The sequence below is a fragment of the Cygnus atratus genome, chromosome 1 (assembly GCF_013377495.2).
Source record: "Cygnus atratus isolate AKBS03 ecotype Queensland, Australia chromosome 1, CAtr_DNAZoo_HiC_assembly, whole genome shotgun sequence".
In the NCBI taxonomy this organism is placed as follows: domain Eukaryota; kingdom Metazoa; phylum Chordata; class Aves; order Anseriformes; family Anatidae; genus Cygnus; species Cygnus atratus.
Window position 1 is genome coordinate 190,046,195 of NC_066362.1, and position 18,217 is coordinate 190,064,411.

Sequence of the window (18,217 nt, forward strand, 5' to 3'; positions counted from 1 at the left end):
GCATCAGTTCTGGAGTTGATCCTAGACTCATCCCATGTGCTTGGCTGACTAACTAGCAAGCCAGAAGAGGTCTTAAAAATATAAATATAATCAGTATGCTAGCATTATAACACTGGATGGCAGATTTCCAAGCTGTTACCTTAATAATGGATTTTTATTTGTAAAGTATAAGTCTAAGACTGGTATAAAGCTCTCCAGAAAGATTCCAGACAACAAAGGTAAAATGATTAAAACAACTTAACAACAAAAAAAAGAAGTTAAAATAAAAAATCGGGCCTCATCACTCCAGGACTTTTTCGTCCATTTCTGAGTTCTTCACTGCTATGGAAAAAATTGCAGATGGGAGTCTGGTAGGTGCAGCCTTAGCTTTGATTTTTAAATTCCTTGTTTCCTTCTTTGTGGCAGGGCAAGCCTCCCCTCTCATGGAGGGGAAAAAAAAATAAAGCACACAAAACCACGACCTTGGGATCCATTTGCAAAAAATAGAATTTGTGGTAAGTCCTGAAGTGTTATAATCCCCCTATGGGCTGCCTTAGGATATGAAATATTTTGATATTTATCTTCACCCATCCTGGAAGAGAGGCAAAGAATGGGAAGAAAATTACACATTTGTTTATCTTTTTTCTTTTTTTTAGTATTTTCCTCCAAGAATCACAGAGAACTTTTTTCCAAATTATACTTTAAAAATTAGAAGTTAATATTTTTAAGACAGATTACTCTTATTTCTCCAGTTCATTAAACAAAACCAAGTGCAGAGCTAACGGCTGCATACATGAATGTAGGCAAAGATAAAAGAAAATCCATCTTAAACCGTGTTTTCTCCTCTTTCTCTCTAGGCACTAATCAGGGATCACCAGAGCTTTATGAAACATGAAGGCATCTAGTTATACTCTTACACTTTACAGTAGAGATTCGTTCATGTTGTTGCGTGTTTTGATGCTGAAGACTGCATTTGTCCTGTATACACCCCTGTAGTAGGTAATTTAGTGCCATTTTTTCAGGTTTGGCACAACTGGGCTGCTGCTAATAGGGCAGAAGTTCAGATGTTTCATGGCAGCACGCATCTCCACACCCAGCTTACACTAATGTCTGCATTCACCTGGTGTGGGACAGAAAATGGCTGTAAAATCTCTGTAATAGCTGCAGCCATTATTTGTATTGTTTAATGAACAGATATTTTACCTACAAGTCTGTCAGATATGTCATCAGTCCGTTAGCGTGAGAAACGGCACTAAAAATAACAGGATAGGGCCACTAAATACTGGGGCTTGTTAAAATAGTGACAGCAAAGCGGCCCTTCTTCCATTCCACGTGAAAAGTGTTATGTAGCTCGTCCCCTCCGTAAACTCAAGCTAGTGGAGAGCAAATTGATTTTCAGAGACTGATAATGTATCTGTAGTCTTTCTTCGGTAAGGATGCCAGTCTTTTACAAGAGAGTTAAGGCAAAGAACCCTCTTGAAAATAAACAATTTTAAAATGTTTTTTTCTTCTTAGAATATTATAAATGAGAAGGAAAAAAAGCATAACTTAATGCACCAGCACTGATTACATTAGTCTTAATTTGTAATATTATTCTGATAAAGGATGCATGTGATAATTTCATGCCTGTATTTTATTTTTATCTGGAAGAATTGAAGTGTTTTCGATCACCTAAATGACATTTGTATTTCAGATGAAAGTAAAATAGAGAATTATCTGTTTTTGATTTTTTTTTTAATTTTTTTCAGTGTCTAAAATATTGCAAATCTGATAGTGTTCAACACACACTGATAGTTTTGAGAATCGTGAAACTGGTTTTGTTTCAACGTGTGTGAAAATCCGTGATTGTTCTCGTGCATTGTAATGTGCTGAATGCAGCTCTGGGCACATACCATCAGTGAATTTCCACTTGGTGCTGTGCCGTGGAAAAAGTGGCTTTTTTGAAACTGTTCTGCGCAGTGTTACTGTGATTTTCTGTGTTTGGCAGAACTCAGAGGGCAAGTGTAAATAAAACAGAATTGTGTCTCCTGCCTTGCACAACAATCCTTCATATTAAAATAGATGTTTGCTTTATACATTGTTCTCTTAAACAAATCCCATCAGATTTCAAGGGATCTGCTTTCCTGAATGGTACTGTTATAAAATTTATTTTTATTTGGGAGTATACAATTTTTTTTGGATAAACTTTTTTTTTTTATAATACCTGAAAACTTAATGAACAGTATTAACTTTTGTAGTTTACTGATGAGTAGATTATATGCAGTTGAGCATGCTGTTGCTTATTCTGATGGCTGGGATACAAAGGGTTCAGAGGGAGCAGTGAAAGGTTTTAAAAAGACAAATGAAATCATAACTGTGTTGAAGCAGTTTTACTGCTATTTGGATTGAGGGGGGTCACAGTAGGAAGCACTTTCAAAAATCTGATAAATGCTACTCTGTGATCAGACTGACAAGAATGTAAATGTATTTGTTATTTTTCTGCACTGGCAGAATTTCATAAAAACTAAATTATGCCAAAAGATATGGTAATAACTGAAATGAGTGCAGGGAAGGCGTGGTTTTATTGTGTGTGCTTTTTACTGTGGGTTTTTTACAAGCATATGTTTAATATGACAATGCCTTGTGGTGCCTTACGCTTTTGTTCTTCACAGCATGATAAAAAATGTCCATTAATGCGGGGCTAACATATCTGCATTCTGTGATGCATATTTGGCTATTTAGAAAAATAGGATATAGATTTCAATGGGCTATCTTTAGCTATCCTAAGGCCTTTTTAAAAGCTGCCAGGAAAATTTTTTAGAAAATGATTTCCCATTTTGCATAAATTTTAACACCTGTTAATTGCGGTTGCTTTTTTCCCTTCTCGCTGTGTCACATTAGACACCCTGGTTATCAAAGTGATCGTATCACTATGGTATGTCTCATAATTATGATCAAACTCTTATCTAACATTCCTGGAGCATTCTTTTTTTCAATACTTAATACCTTTTATTCCTTGGCCTCATGCATGAATTATGCTGTGTATGTGAAGAGGCTTAAAGTTTGTTTCCATTACATTCTTTCTGAATGGATCCTGTTGTATCTAGGATTTTTTTAAAGCCAAGTAGGAATGTTATTGTTGACCTTGACACCAGATAACTGGGCAGACATTATATAGCTATGTTTGAATCCTCACAAAATGTGATGCTAAAGCCAACAGAATCCTGGCGTGAGACCCTCCTGGACAGCAGAGTTATGGAGCTTTTCTTTACAGTAAGTTTCATTCTTCAACTTTCATAGTCCAGACCACAGGGAAAGCAGCTCCTGCCTGTTTTTAAACCTTACTCTTGGATCCTTCCTTTTGCATCAGGTAGGACTGATTGTGTTAACTTCAGCTGGTTTGTCAAAGCAAACAAAGTATTGTTTTTCTTAGGTTAACAGATATGTGTTTTGCCTGTAAATTGCCTTAAACTGGTAACCATTAACTAAGGAAAAAAGTGTATGGTTATCTAAGCTTTGTTCTGTTTAGTACTTTTGAACATGTATTCATCAAATGAAACCAAGCATTGTGAGCAGTGGTTAGACTATGCCTTTCAGATAAGGTGTAACAGCTCTCAAATGAACAGTATTTTTTTGCTGATCTTAGAGCATTTGCTCAACAGAACAGCTAAAAATAAGTAATGTAATTGCCATTTTCTAGCCAGTTCCAGCATATGAAATTTTGCATCTCTTTCCGCAGCACAAAGTGAATCAAAGCAAGTTAAATTGAGATAGGTGAAGTTAGGAGTGATGGGGAAGAGAGAGAATGGGGAGGGGGGAATGTAATATTCACTTCCTGTGATTTAAAAAGAGGTCTGGATAAAAGTAATGTTACTTTCCACCACTGTTGGGGGGGAAAGTTGGTAGTCTTTGTTCTGCCAGGAAATGCTGCAGCAGCAACATTATTGGTTTATAAATTAGTTTACTATGATATTTTGTTATCTTAAATCTCTTGGGACCTGAGAATTCATCATTCTCATGCTATTTCATTTTTGCAAAGCAAAGAAATAATGTGTTCAAAGCTGGGACAAAGTTGTTTTCAGACCAAGCAAATGGAAATCTCCAGTGCTTGAGAGTTGTCAGATATGTGTTTGGATACATGTCTATACCTTGTAGGATTTTTTTTTTTACAAGTTATTATTTTTTTAACTGAAAGTTTTATCTGTTCCAGCAGTTTTGAAAAGGTGAAAAAATCACTGGCAGACCTCTTAGCAGCTACACACAATCTGAACAGCTGTCTAGACTATCCAGACAGTTGCTACTGTCAGCTGTGAACCTCCACATGCAAATAACTTTTTGGCTTACGTATTAACCCTTCCTTGTTTAAAAGTATGAAGTTATCTGAGTTAAATCTCTCTCTTTGGCTGGTTTACAAGACTACTTATTTGTGACGAGGATATTGTTTTCAATAACATGCAAAATTTTTGTAATGCATTTGCATTTTAAATAATGGCAACCAAAGCAGGCCTATATTTGATTATTTTTGAATGAAGGCTAGCCAGGGCAGTGTGCTGTCAGTTTTGGTTTTAGATTCCTGATTCGCAATGGTTGAGGCTGGTGGTATTAGCTTGCTATTTGAAGTAATGTAAGTGAATGGTGGTCGTTCATATTCATATAACTGATCTAAGAAATTTTAATAACCTTGCAAAACTTGGCAAGACTGCCATGTTAAAGAGGAAGCCTTCACTTGAAATCTCAACCAAGTGTGGAATGCATATTAGAAGGGATATTTATTTCTGTTTCAGGGCTTGTTTCTCCTGGCAGTTTAATCTTTCAGAGGTTAACCATGCAGCTAATCCAACTGGTTATGAGTTAGGTGAAGCTGAAGATAAAATGCCACAGGGAAGTGGTCAGACTGTCTTAACTGTACTTTTATGATATAATTTAAGTAAATTGCATGTGGAGGAAAAAGCTACCCTGTATTTTTCAGTAAAACTTACATGAAAAAACAGAAGGTGTGAGCGTAAGAAAATACTTAAAAATCCGTAGTTGATAATTGTAGTATGAATTGTGAGAATATGTCTACTGGCAATATTAGCAGATTTGAATCTAGAAGGTCTTAGCAGCAGCAGTAGTGATGTAACACAGCGCAGAAATGAAAGAAGATGACTTGGCCATGTATAATGTAAGGGTGTTGCCAAGGAAGTGATGCATTCATTTTTGTATATGTCTTCAGTGTTTACCTCTGCTAAAGAAGCATCTATATAATCTTGATTGAACTTGTTGACTAACTTTAGCAAGACTCCGTAGCCTAGGCATAGTTAGCATAATAGAGATGACTGTCATTATTGCTGTTTTTAGAAGGAGCAGTATGTCTGACTGGCTGGCATCTGTTTCTCTCTTTAAGACATAACATTCGGTACACAGTTCAATTTTCAAAATGTAAGTAAGACTTAACTAAATGTTAGTATCAGTGAGTTAATTTGAGGCTCGCGATTTTGTGAACTGAGTCGCAATCGTGACATTTGCTAGGGTTTAGGGAGTTGTAGAAACCCTCACATTTCAGACTGAATAGAAGTTATAGTAAGCTTTTTTTGGTGTGTGCTCTTTTGGATTGAGAGCCATGTGACTGTTGTAAGAACATCCTATTTTCCATGTATTACTAACTATCTCGCTTCCTGAAAGGTGCATCGAAAAATCAGAGAAGATACAGATATGGCCCAAGATTCATTACAATGTCTGGCACAGCTGGCGTCTTTGCATGGGTCAGTCTTTCCTGACGAAGGTTCACAAGTTGATTACCTGGCACACTTCATTGAGGGATTACTGAATACTATCAATGGGTATGTATGCCTGCTCTCTAAATTTAGATGGCATCTTTTAATCTTTAGTTTGGAGTGCAGCGTGTGTGTGTGAAGAACTGGTACGACTTGCTTATTTCTGGGTATAATCTGTGTTTACTCTTGGATGATTGACATTTTAAAAAATGCATCTTTAAGTAGGTGCTTCTTAAACTAACACGAGATAGATTTATTGATTGAAAACGTATCTAGAAAATCAATTGGCTTTTAACATTTTTCTTGATGGCAGCTAACTAACTCTTATTTCTATCTATAGAATTGAAATAGAAGACTCTGAAGCAGTGGGAATTTCCAGTATTATCAGCAACCTGATAACCGTATTTCCTCGAAATATTTTAACTGCCATTCCAAATGAACTTTTCTCTTCATTTGTTAACTGCCTCGCACATCTCACTTGTTCTTTTGGAAGAAGTGCTGCCTTGGAAGAAGTGGTAAGTATTCATTCTCAAAAAGTAGGTATTTTTTTTGTTTCCCTCTCTTTGTAATAGGCATAAGTGATGTGAGAATCTGGCTGTTTTGTCAATAACTGTTGTGAAACACGGTGCTTTTGTTCTAGATATTTCTGAAATCACATCTGAAAGGGTTTTATTTTTTTATGGGCAACATATTGCACAGTTGCACACTGCATCTGTCGAACTTTTGATTTAAAGCACCTGCTTCATATTTTCCCCTTTAAAAGAATGGGAACGTTAAAAAAGCATGAAAGTCTTTAAATGTTGCTGGATTGCTCTTGTGGGACTTCTCTGAAAAGTGTTGTAGATAATGAACATGCTACAAACCTGAAAGCTTAAAATCACTGTGTGAACATATGGACAGACTGAAACTTATGCTGTCAGGGGTTTTACAGGCAGGAACTTCTGTTTTAAGTGAGTGTAGCTGTTAAGATCTGTTGTTAACCCCATACTATTAAACTGCTTAAATCATCCCTCTGTTACTGCCACAGTTCAAGTAATAATTCTATGTACAAATCTAGAGCAGGAATTCAGAGGACTTTTCTGTTTGATTACTTCTTTCAAACCTTAGTTGTAATGTAGAGGTTCCATTTTGATAGGCTAAATCCTCTGCTTCCAAAAAAAAAAAAAAAAACCACTTTAAAAATAAAAATGTCTAAGGAGACTTAATTATGAAAAAAGCCTATAAGAATTAAGGTGCATCTTTCACCTGAGCTATATACATGGAATAGTTATTGATTTAAATGAAGCTCTCTAGACACCATCGTGGGTTTTCCCCATTATCATTAAAAAGAATGATTTTTTTTTTTCCAGTTTTGCTATATATACTGACTAGGCTTGATACCTATCATTTAAATGAAAGAGACTAGAGGATATACATTTCTTCAGTTAGCCTCTTGTTACTGGAGAGCTAGAATACACAACCATATTTAACTTCAGGAGCGCTCAGCACCAACTCAGAGTACTTCATCTCTCACCAAAAGCCCAAGGTAGCTCGTACCACTGTCTGGTACAAAGAGTTTGTTTTGGAAATGGCTTGCTGCTCGTGCCTAGTGAATGTGTCTGCCTATGCATACATAATCCTCTAGTTTTTGCTGAAGAAAGTCTTTTCAATATTATATTACAGTGTTATCAGATCCAGCAAGATAAGAAAGAAGACTGCAATTTTTTTTCCTTAAAGAGAGAACTTGTTCGTTGTCATAGAATCTTTAAAGTGTTCTGTGGAAGAAAGAAACATCACACTTTCATCACTTCATTGTGTCATCGGTCTAACAGTTGTATAGCTTATATCTCAACTTCATGTGGTTGCTCTGATCTCCAGGATAATCACAAAATTCTGTGGTATTCAGTCTTCAAAAAATAATTCGTATACCTTATCATCGTATCAGCAATAAGGTGCACTACAGAGTATTTCAAACTATTGCTGACTTAATCCAGATGGTGTAATGGCACGGTGTGCTGTGACTGTAGAAATACTTGTTTGTATCCCTGAAGGCAATCTTTTGGCTTAGGAATGTTCCAGCCCTGGTCAGTGTGTTTCATAGAGTCATGCAGGTTGGAAAAGACCTTTAAGATCATCAAGTCCAATCAGTGTGTAACACTACCTAGTCCACCACTAAACTATGTCCCTAAGCACCTAAGCTACTTGCTTAGATTGCTTGTAGTGATGTACTTTGTGAACTCGTGCTCATGAGCTTAATTGCTTTCTGTAATTAAGAGTTTTTGGTGAAAGGTGAAATACCACGTGCATTGGGCTCAGTAGGAACCTGAGATTCAGAAATCTAAAATGCAGCAGAACACAGACAGGTGTACGCAGTAAAGCTTTGCTTGTGGGGCAAACTGTTTTTCCCATATTTCTGCCACTTTGTGTGCCTGCAGAATGGCTTGTGTGAATGTTGCACAAAACCCATCAGACACAGGGAATCAGCTTAGCCAGAAGCTTGCTATTGAACCTGTCAAAATCAGGAGGTCCAAAACGGTAATGTGCAAACCACTTCAAAGCAGCACGTGTCTTGGCACAGAATCAGAAGCTGTTGCTGATGGTACTTGCTGCTGTTGCTAATATTGATATTCAGCAAGGGGGGAGGAAAAAAAAAAACCCACACACAATCCAAACATGTTCAAATGTTGTTTTACATTTACTTGGCTGTTGATTGAGGGAAGTTGGTGGAACATTTGCCTGAACAGCTACGCTGTGGAGGACAGTAAGCTTCAGCAATGATTGAGGTTGATTTATGATGCAGTTTGGACCAGTCATCTCTTCCTTTAATAACGCTGGGTCTGAGAGAAGATGCTTGTCCACAGTTATGCTTTCCTTTGCTCAAGGCTTAATGGTTATGCAGAAGTAGGAGTCTGTAATAGGTGATCAGAACTAGTGAAGAGTATGAGCAGGATGTTGAATGAAAATGCAAACAAATGCTCTCAAAGGTTTCTTTTTCTCAGGTAGATTTCTTAATCTGGTGTTCCTGATTTATGATTATTTTTCTTAAGTTGCATAAGGGGAGAGATCATTCTGAATTTGGTCTCTCTCTCTACTTTGCTTCTAACTTTTCCCAGTTTGCTGCTACTTAGCAAGTTTTAGAAGTGTTCTTTCTTCAGAGGGTCAGTAGACTGTGAAGGAAGAATCTTGGAGAAATTTAGCAGCATCACTTTGATGTTAGTGGTTGTACTTTGCTTCTCCTGAAGATCTTGTCCTGAACTGGGCCCTGCCAATTGCTTCTGGTAGATCCATCAGAAAGTTTCTGCTCCCCAGTCTGCAGCTTGTCATGTACAGTCTACCTGCATGACATCTTCAGTAGCCCAGCTGTAGCCTTTCATCTGAATCTAAAACAAGATGGGGAATTTTTAGTAAGGTTCCTTTGTGATTTTATTTGTTCAAGATCAACGAACTCTACTGCTTGGGCACCTACTTTATGGAGGCACTTACTAATCCTAGCTTCCTTATGAAAATACCATAAGATATTGGTAATACTATATAAAAATGCTTTATTCCGTATTACCTTCTCAAATCTGAGTTGTTTTTTTCCTCAAAAAAGGATGTTGTTTCTTGTGTTATTTTCTGGATTCTTATAAATTACTAATTGTATCTAAGTTAAAAAATACATATATGTACACATCAAAGTGTTTCATGTTTCAATGAATGTCCTTTAGCCAAATTTAAAAGACATGCTGTGCCTGTCCTAAATTTGTTTTATGTTAGCATTGAATACAGTTTGGTCTTTCTCATCATCATCTTCAGCTTTTGTTTTCAAACTTGCATGTGTCCCATATTTTAGCTAAGGTAAATACGACCATTTTGCAGTTACAGAATGATGCTGTGAAAATATCTTGAAATGCTTCCAACATGGTATCAGTTTTCCCTCTTAGTCAGTCATCCAGCCAATGTTTTTTTTTTCCTTTGTTCATGCAGCCATGTTCGTAACTTCACTGAAAGTCAGGAATTCCTCTGCCTGGGGCATGATAAAGGCCTTAGTATCTCTGTATTTCATCAAGGAATCATTTTACTAAGCTCTGCTATCTCAAAGTAACCTTGGTGAGCAATCATGTTGGTTAAAAGTTGAGAAGACTTCTTAGAGGAAAGAAAAGTCTCGCAGTACTAGCAAATCCATCCATGGAGTCATACTTCAGTTATCTGAAAGTGGTTGTATTTACTAAAGTTCAACTTCCGCATCAAGTGGAAAAAAAATAAAATGATAATTGCATTAAATGTCCTTTTCAAGAGAAACAACCCTTCTGCTGTCTGGGTTCTTTAGCTGCCCTGTAACCCGAGGGTTTTCTTGTTCAGATATGAATTTCCTTTTGCAACTTACGTACCCCATATAAATATATTTGAAAAGCTAAAAGCATGAAGTGACAGTTAAAATGCACTAAAGAATTGTAGATGCAGGCTTATTTTATGGAATTGTGCTCTTTCTTTGTTCACAGAATGAGAAGTTGTGTATCATCATCAAAACTGGCTGCCCACAGCAGGGTTTCTTTAATACAAGCCGTCTTGTAATGATTTTTTCCTAAACAGAGTTGTCATCTTTTCTGTCTCTTTATTTCAAAAATAGCGGAATATGTGCTAATCTATATGCACGTGTTCTGTGTCTAATTAAACAGAAATAGCTCAATTCGTTGTTGTTTTTGGTATGAGCTGAGATGCTTGGTGTCATTGGAGAGAAAACATTGTAGCTCCTGTATTTAGGTGATAATGTGTATGTATGAAAGGCTTAAATCAAGACTGGTTTGGTTTTGAACATTAGAAGAAAAGAAATAGCTAAACGCAGTGGTTTTTTGTTTTGTTTTTTAATTCTAGCAAAGCTGCATTGACCTTTTCGATGCATTGCTTCAGTTCTTTCTGATCTCTTCAAGGATAGCCAATAATAAGTTTTGTGATTTTTTTTTTTTTAAATTGCTTAAACATTAGAAGAACATCTGTTAAATAGTAATATAAGTATCTTTCTCTGGTTTAGTTTAGGAATAAGATGTTTGTTTTGTTTCTTTCATCTCTTACAGCTTGACAAAGATGACATGGTATATATGGAAGCATATGATAAGTTGCTGGAATCTTGGCTTACTTTGGTACAAGATGACAAACATTTCCATAAAGGTTTCTTTACCCAACATGCTGTTCAGGTCTTTAATTCTTACATTCAGTGCCATCTAGCTGCTCCTGATGGTACAAGGAATTTGGTAAGCCCTTACAGTGGTAGTTTCTGATGATAATATGGAGTAACTAACCCATGTGGGGATTTTGTTGTCGTTGTATACTTTATTATGTAGCTCAAGGGAGCCAGTATAAATTTACTACTCGTGGCTTTGAATGGAAATGAAAAATTTGCTGAATTTGTTAATCAGAGGTCATTTTCCAGTCTGTTTCTCTCACTATGAAAAGGAAATGAAGGAATACAAAGTTGGAAGTTGCTTTTAAAAATAAATAAACCTGTTAGTAAAATTGACGTGTTTCCTGCTGGTCTTCCCTATAGATGCAACGACTAAACTTCTGACCATCCTTCTCTGGATCTGGGTTATAATTAAAGTCTTCAATGAAATTGGAAGCCTTTTATCCTGTTATTTCCCATACATTATCTTCAGATTATACTTTTGAAGTGTAATCTGAGAAAATATAGAATGACTATGCTTAGACTAAAAGAAGCATGAAATACTATGTGGTTCTTCTGGATAAAATAGTACATAAATTCCTTACTGAATTTTTGAGGTGGCTGTTCTCAAGAAAACTTAAAACTACCTCAGCTATCTCTTGGCCCTCTGAGAGAGAAAACCCGTTAGTCTCTTTGCCAGGAGTATGGATCTTACTGAAATAGATTGTGGTACTGAAACTTGGATGTAGATGCTGAATGTATTAATTACTGCATAGATTTGATTCATTAGCTATATAAAATTGATCTCTTAAATTTGATGCTATGCAAAGATCTCCAGGGTACCTCATTCTGAAAAGCCCTATATAAAACCCATGTCTAGTATCTTGATATGTAACAGATGGTAATAACAATGCCAAACAGAGAGGAATATTTCACAAGAGAACTTTGAATTCATATCAGGCGGTCTTGACATAGCTCGTATACACAGGTTAATTCATGTCATTCTGTGAGATAAGTCATTTATCCCATGGGTAACCTTTTAAAAGCCACAGCTGGCATTTTAGAATGCTTCTTGTTCGATATCAAAGCAGTAACAGGAACTTTCAGTCTCTGCTTTGAGAGCAGAGACTCACTCTTCAGTAAACAGCTGCAACTTTGAAGTTGCCAAAGGAGAATGATTTGCTGGGTTAGATAAAGAAAAGATGGAGTAAAAGCACTTTAGGTAAGAAAATGTGTTTAGATTCAATTTTCCAAAGCCTTTGTAGAAACAATATGTAATGATAGCTTTCTCCGTCACTTGTATTTGAATGGTAGTTGTGTAAATTCTGTCATTCGTCAAGAGATTTTTGAAAACACTTCTAACATTGATATGTGATTTCTACATATAAGGGATCAACTCTTCAAGAAAATAAGCTCTGATTACTAGGTAGTCTTAAAATATAGCCAAGGCGAGAGGAATCTCATATTGAGATTTTTATTTTGCCTTCTATTTTTTCTGAGGTTGTAGCATTTACTTTTTAAAGGTGTGTTTTTTTCAAACAATAAGTTACAGAAAATCTTTATTGAAAGAGGTGACGTTCACTTTATCGTGAAGAATACTATCTCTCTTGTGATTTATTTTTAAGATCTCAGAGAACTGGGAACAGTGTCTTTGACTAATGAATAGGACAAAGCAAAGTGTTTAAAATTGTTCTTGGCCTGACTATATATAATGATTTGAAATCCAAATGTATTTTAGAAGTCTCCTGACCATTGGGTTTGCAGACCATCTATGTGAATGAGAGTCATTCAGTACATCATTTTGTACCTCTAGCAGTGGATGCTTACCAGAGCTGATTTATGTATGTAGTGTAAAGAAGCTGTTTGCTGCTTTCCAGCCTGTGCTTATAATGAGTATCAATTTTCATAACTCTTATATTTGACTTTTTTCACTAACAGTGAATCTTTTGACTTGAGAGCACTGTTGGAAATGGTAGCAAATATGCAAGGAGCTGATTTTGCTGATAAGTTTGTGAAATGCTGATTTCAAAACAATATAAAGTCATATTTACTCCCCTATTTACCTCATCTGTATCTAATTTAGCACAAGCCTGTTGTGTATCCATGCAAAACACCTTGGAAGAAAAACCCAAATTTACGTAGAAAAGTGTGGTGGTGATAAGTTTTAGCAAGTGTAACATTAACTGGTTGCTTCTAATTTTGTTGACATAACATCAGACTGCCAATGGTGTGGCCTCTCGGGAAGAAGAAGAAATAAGTGAACTGCAGGAAGACGACAGAGACCAGTTCTGTGACCAGTTGGCCAGTGTAGGCATGCTGGGAAGAATTGCTGCAGAACACTGTATACCTCTTCTTACAAGGTATGGAAAAATAGTATGAATGCAAATGAATAAATCCACCAAATTGGAAGAGCTTGACTTTGCTGAAACAATTTAAAACCAGCGAAGTTATTTTATTATTGTTTGTCCACAGTTTATTAGAAGACCGAGTTACAAGGCTCCATGGTCAGTTGCAAAGACATCAGCAGCAGTTACTTGCCTCACCAGCATCAGCCTCAATTGACAATAAAGTGCTTGATGACCTGTATGAGGATATTCATTGGCTTATTTTAGTCACAGGTATGTGAACAGTGTTAAATAGCACTTATTCTGATATTGCTGTTGCACCTGGAACATCTTAGGAAAGAAAAGTGCTTGCATTGCAAACTACTTATAAAGTTTTTGTCTCACTTTCATCTGTCTGCAGTAACATGAAAATTATCTTTAAAAGATTAATGTAATCTTTTCATGAGGTATGTCCTTTGGAAATTCCCGCAAGTAATTTTGTCATAGACTTCTGAGATCCACCTATTCAAGAAATTAGCCTGTTCGTGGTTTCAGTTATATTGTCTGGGCTCACATGACTTAAGGGAACACACATGAGATCAGGATAGCAGTGTTACTCAGTGGTGCAAAGAATCGAGTAAGTTCCAGAATCTCTCAGGACTGATGATCCATGTCCTTGGCTTTTTGCTGTGTTTCAGGGAACTTGAGTTTAGAACATTTTTATTTTTGATTTTTAGATGGAACTATCTTACAGCTGTTTGCAAAGCATAACATCAGCTAAGACAGTGTCTGTATTTTATTAGGAGAAATGTATACTGTATGAAATATTTTGTGGGGTCTTTTTGAATGTCTGATGTTTTAGTTGCTCTCAGATGTTGGCATAAATGTGTTTATAATATTTTTGTATCGCTGTAGGATGAAGTTTATATTTGTAGCTCAGATGATTATGAGATCAGACACCGAAAACTATGACTAAATCTGGAATTAATATTAATTATCTAGACACCAGAGTATTTTACTGTGAAAACCATTGCTTTACCTGATCTGCTGTTGCTATGCAAGGAAAACTTTATTATAGCATGTTTGTTTGGTGGCTGAAAGATTCTATAGATTTGAAATATTAGCAGAGTAGAAGTCTCAGATGAGATGGACTCAGTAGGGAAGCTGTAAAATTGAACAATTTTTATCACATAACTGAAGGAGAAAATAGTGACCACAATGTTGTAGAATATTTTTTTCAGGTACCTGAATTGGCTGTTATTCTTTCACACAAAGCAAAGCTCTTCTCCCTCTTTTATTATTTAATTTGGTGGTTTATTTTTCAGCATTAGTTTACTGTCACTTTTAGGTTCTTTTTTACAGAATGGCTTTAAATATTCTGAAGTTAATTATACATATTTAATCGGTGTTAGTCAGGGGTTGTATAAACATTTGATTCTGGTGTGATGTCTGCAGTTAATCCAATGGACTCTCTAATCAAAAAGCTCTAAGTTAACCTAGGGTAGAAAGTTGTGATCATTCTTTCTTTCTTTAATGTAAGGCTACCTCTTGGCTAATGATACTCAGGGAGAGACTCCGCTAATACCTCCAGAAGTAATGGAATACTCCATTAAACATTCAGCTGAGGTTGACATCAACACAACACTTCAAATTCTGGGATCTCCAGGAGAAAAGGCCTCTTCCATCCCAGGGTACAACAGAACTGATTCTGTAATTAGGTAAGAATGCGTCATGTGTTAAGTATGTCAAATACTTTTTCAGAGAAAAAGTGAGAACGTGAATGGACTTCTGTGAATTGAAAAAAAAAAAAGCCATATGTAAACACTGAACATTGGAAATGAAATGTCTCTTTTAACTAGTCTTTAAGTAAAGGCAAATAATTTATAAGAATGGTTTTATAACTGATCTATTAAGGCAAAGCTATAAAAGAAAAGACAGAAAAGATGAAGTGATGTTTATGTTTATGTATATATATTTTTTTTTAGGGTGGAGATAGGCAGAGAGATTACAGATAATGTTTGAAGTCAAGTTGACCTAGGGGGAGGACTGAAGGGAAGAAAAAGTATGGCATCAAAACAGATAAAACTCAATTGAAATGGGATGGCAGAAATGGCTAGCTTGGTGACCTAATAGTTGTAATTGAGGACATGATCTACCTATTAAAATAAATAGAAATACTTTATCACTACTGAAAGCCTGTCTTTGATCTGTTTATTACAGAAAGTCCTTAAAACGACTCAAATTACTTAAAAAAAAAAAAATCACTTGTTTTTAAAGCAACACAGCCTATAGTATGTTATCAAAAATTTTTTGTCTATAATGTATTCTGCACATGTGCAGCTTAAGCAAGAGCTTTCCAAAGCTTAAGTGAATTTGTCGTCTTTGGTCGTGATTTACTGTCTCCGCTTGGCAGTAGCAGCTTTGGTCTTTGGTGGGGGGACGAGTTGTTGCCCCTTATGTACACATGTTATTATTAACATATTTAAGGAACAGCATAAGGGATTTCCGTTCTCTTTTTGCAAGAAGGCTGATGCCCACAAAGGAGTCCTCGGTTTGAATCTTCAGTATGCAGAAGGCTCAATTCAAATCTTTTTTTTTTATTGGCATGAAATACTATTTACCCAAGATTACTTGTGTACTTAACATTTTCTTCTGGAAAAGGCTAGAAAAATGGATCTTCACGGGCAGTTAAGTGCTTCACGGGCTAACACATAGAGGTTTGAATAGTGGTCATTGACGACAAGCCTGGCAGCTACAGGAACTGGTCAAAACCCAGAATTTCTGATTGCAATGTCTTAGTGCAGATGGGAGTAAAAACAGAAATAGACCACCACCAACTCATAAATTCCTTGAGGACTAGCAAACTCTTACCAAATTTAATTGAGATACTGTAAAAGCTAATATTAAATATAGTTTTCTTGACTGAGTGTATTAATGCAATCACTTGGTGGTCTACTACATCATATTGTTTCTCTGTGGTAATGAAAAAGTAAGAAATAACTGGACATTGCTGTAGCTGTATCATACTGCAAAAGCTGCATGATTAGGCCACAATTTGTAACGAAGAAGGTGGTTCATGCAGGAAGGGGAGAATCAGTTTTTCTATAAAGCTTTTCAAACATTACAGGCAGCGGTACATATGTCTGCATTCCCACAACGTCAGAATGCTTGTCGGGATTCTTCTGTTGCAGTGTTTTTGAAGTCAAAGATCACCTTATATTCTGACTTTGTGGAGGGTATTTGCCATTTTGTCTCTCTCCTTGGATTTAAAGAAACAAGTTAACTGCTCTCCACTTCGTTAGAGTTGAAATACTTCATTATCCTGTTCCTTCCTCATATTTCATGAAAAAATAAGTGTTTCGTAGAGTCACACTACTTCTCCAAAGAACGCTCAACATCGTTGTTGTGTTTTAAATCTGCAGGTTGTTATCGGCTATTTTAAGAGTGTCAGAAGTAGAATCTCGAGCAATAAGGGCAAATCTCACGCACCTTCTGAGCCCGCAGATGGGCAAAGATATTGTATGGTTCCTCAAGCGTTGGGCAAAGACTTACCTCCTGGTGGATGAAAAGCTGTATGATCAGGTAAGGATATAACCTTTATGAATGAATTGGTGAGTATTAGCAAAAATATCCTTGGAATGCAGATATTAGTGTAGCTATCCTAAGGTGCAGTGAAAAAGCATTTTTAATATTGTATTTGGGGTTAGTTTTTAAATTGTTTGAAAGTAGATGTTCTCTTCCTTTTTTCATTATAAATATAAGTTGTTAGGGGACCCTTCTTGTGCATCTTGGTATAAATGTGATTTTTTTTAGCTAGTGGCATCACAGTAGCATAGCGCTCTCTCAGGTTGTATAGCGGGTGAAATTCACCTACCACAGCAATTTTATAAACTACGTCAGATCTTACAGTTCATCTTCAATACAGTGGTTGCCCTTGATGAATGATTTATTGAGTAACCTAGTCGTAATTCTGAATTAGATATCTAACACCATCACTAGGTGGTATATATAAGCTAAAATCATGTTACTTTCTCTCCTCTCCCTATTCTCATATGTTCTCATTGTATATATCATGATTTCTATGATGCGTTCTTTCTAAAGGGCAACATTTTATCGTGTTTGGAAAGCACTAATCATGATTATACCTTGATCCTGATTTTGCTTATACAACTAACTATACTCCAGCTAGCTAATGGAGGCCACTCATGAAAAGGTCTTCTTGGCTCTAACTTCTGAGAAGGAAGCCGCCGCCTCCTCCCCTTATTTCCACTACTGAAGCAACTAAGAATACTAACGCTTCAGGAGCCCTTAACAAAGTTAGGGATACCGAAGACTTGTAATGAATTTGAATTATATTATTCAACTTGTACTTGCAGCAGAGCAAAGATATCAGCTGGGGAAGAATTGGAGAGCATGAAACAGGGTATCTAGGAAATGTACACATTTAGTTTGTGTTGGCATGTGAAAGAGGTTGAACACCTCTTTTTAAATCTTATACTCAGTCATGTATATATTATGAATTTTAAAATCAGAAACGGTGGTGTGCTGACAGGAAGCCCCTGCACAAATATTACAAAGCTTTTGGATTTCACTCTTAAACTTTTTTTTCTGAAGATAGGCAAGCAGGCAATTTCAAGGAAGCTTATTTTAACGTACCAGGACCAGAATGTGACATCTTCCCTAACATCTGTGTAGATTGAAGGAATAATGCAGAAAGCTGGTGTAGAAAAGACTACGATGAAAATAAATTCTTACAAGATTCAAACTAGATCAAGAGCTAGGCTTATTTCCAGTTATTTTTATCACTTTATTTTGAGGAATTTCATCATAAATTCATGGAAACACTTTTGGGAGATGATTTTTTGGTATCTTTCTCTTAATTTTTAAAGCTTCTGAACTTTCTTTGGCATTAAAAGCTAGACATACTTAAACCTGCTATTGTGATGAGGTTGATACTTTTCTTTCTTTTAGGTGTTATGCTTAAAATTGCATGATAAATTTGGCAAAGATTTTTCTGTTACAGGTATTCTTTGCCTTTGTCTATGTAACTTTTGTGTATT

At 36.1% G+C, this 18,217-nt stretch overlaps 1 protein-coding gene across 1 annotated transcript in view; it reads left to right on the forward strand.

The window, feature by feature from the left end:
* XPO4 (exportin 4) overlaps positions 1–18,217 on the forward strand; it is an 82,272-nt gene that overhangs the window by 45,095 nt on the left and 18,960 nt on the right. Inside the window, exons 7-14 of the mRNA XM_035542719.2 lie at positions 3,119–3,231; positions 5,623–5,780; positions 6,055–6,229; positions 10,748–10,924; positions 13,051–13,193; positions 13,306–13,451; positions 14,698–14,875; positions 16,580–16,739. Of these exons, the coding sequence (XP_035398612.1) occupies positions 3,119–3,231; positions 5,623–5,780; positions 6,055–6,229; positions 10,748–10,924; positions 13,051–13,193; positions 13,306–13,451; positions 14,698–14,875; positions 16,580–16,739 (1,250 nt within the window). The remainder of the gene's footprint in view (positions 1–3,118; positions 3,232–5,622; positions 5,781–6,054; positions 6,230–10,747; positions 10,925–13,050; positions 13,194–13,305; positions 13,452–14,697; positions 14,876–16,579; positions 16,740–18,217) is intronic.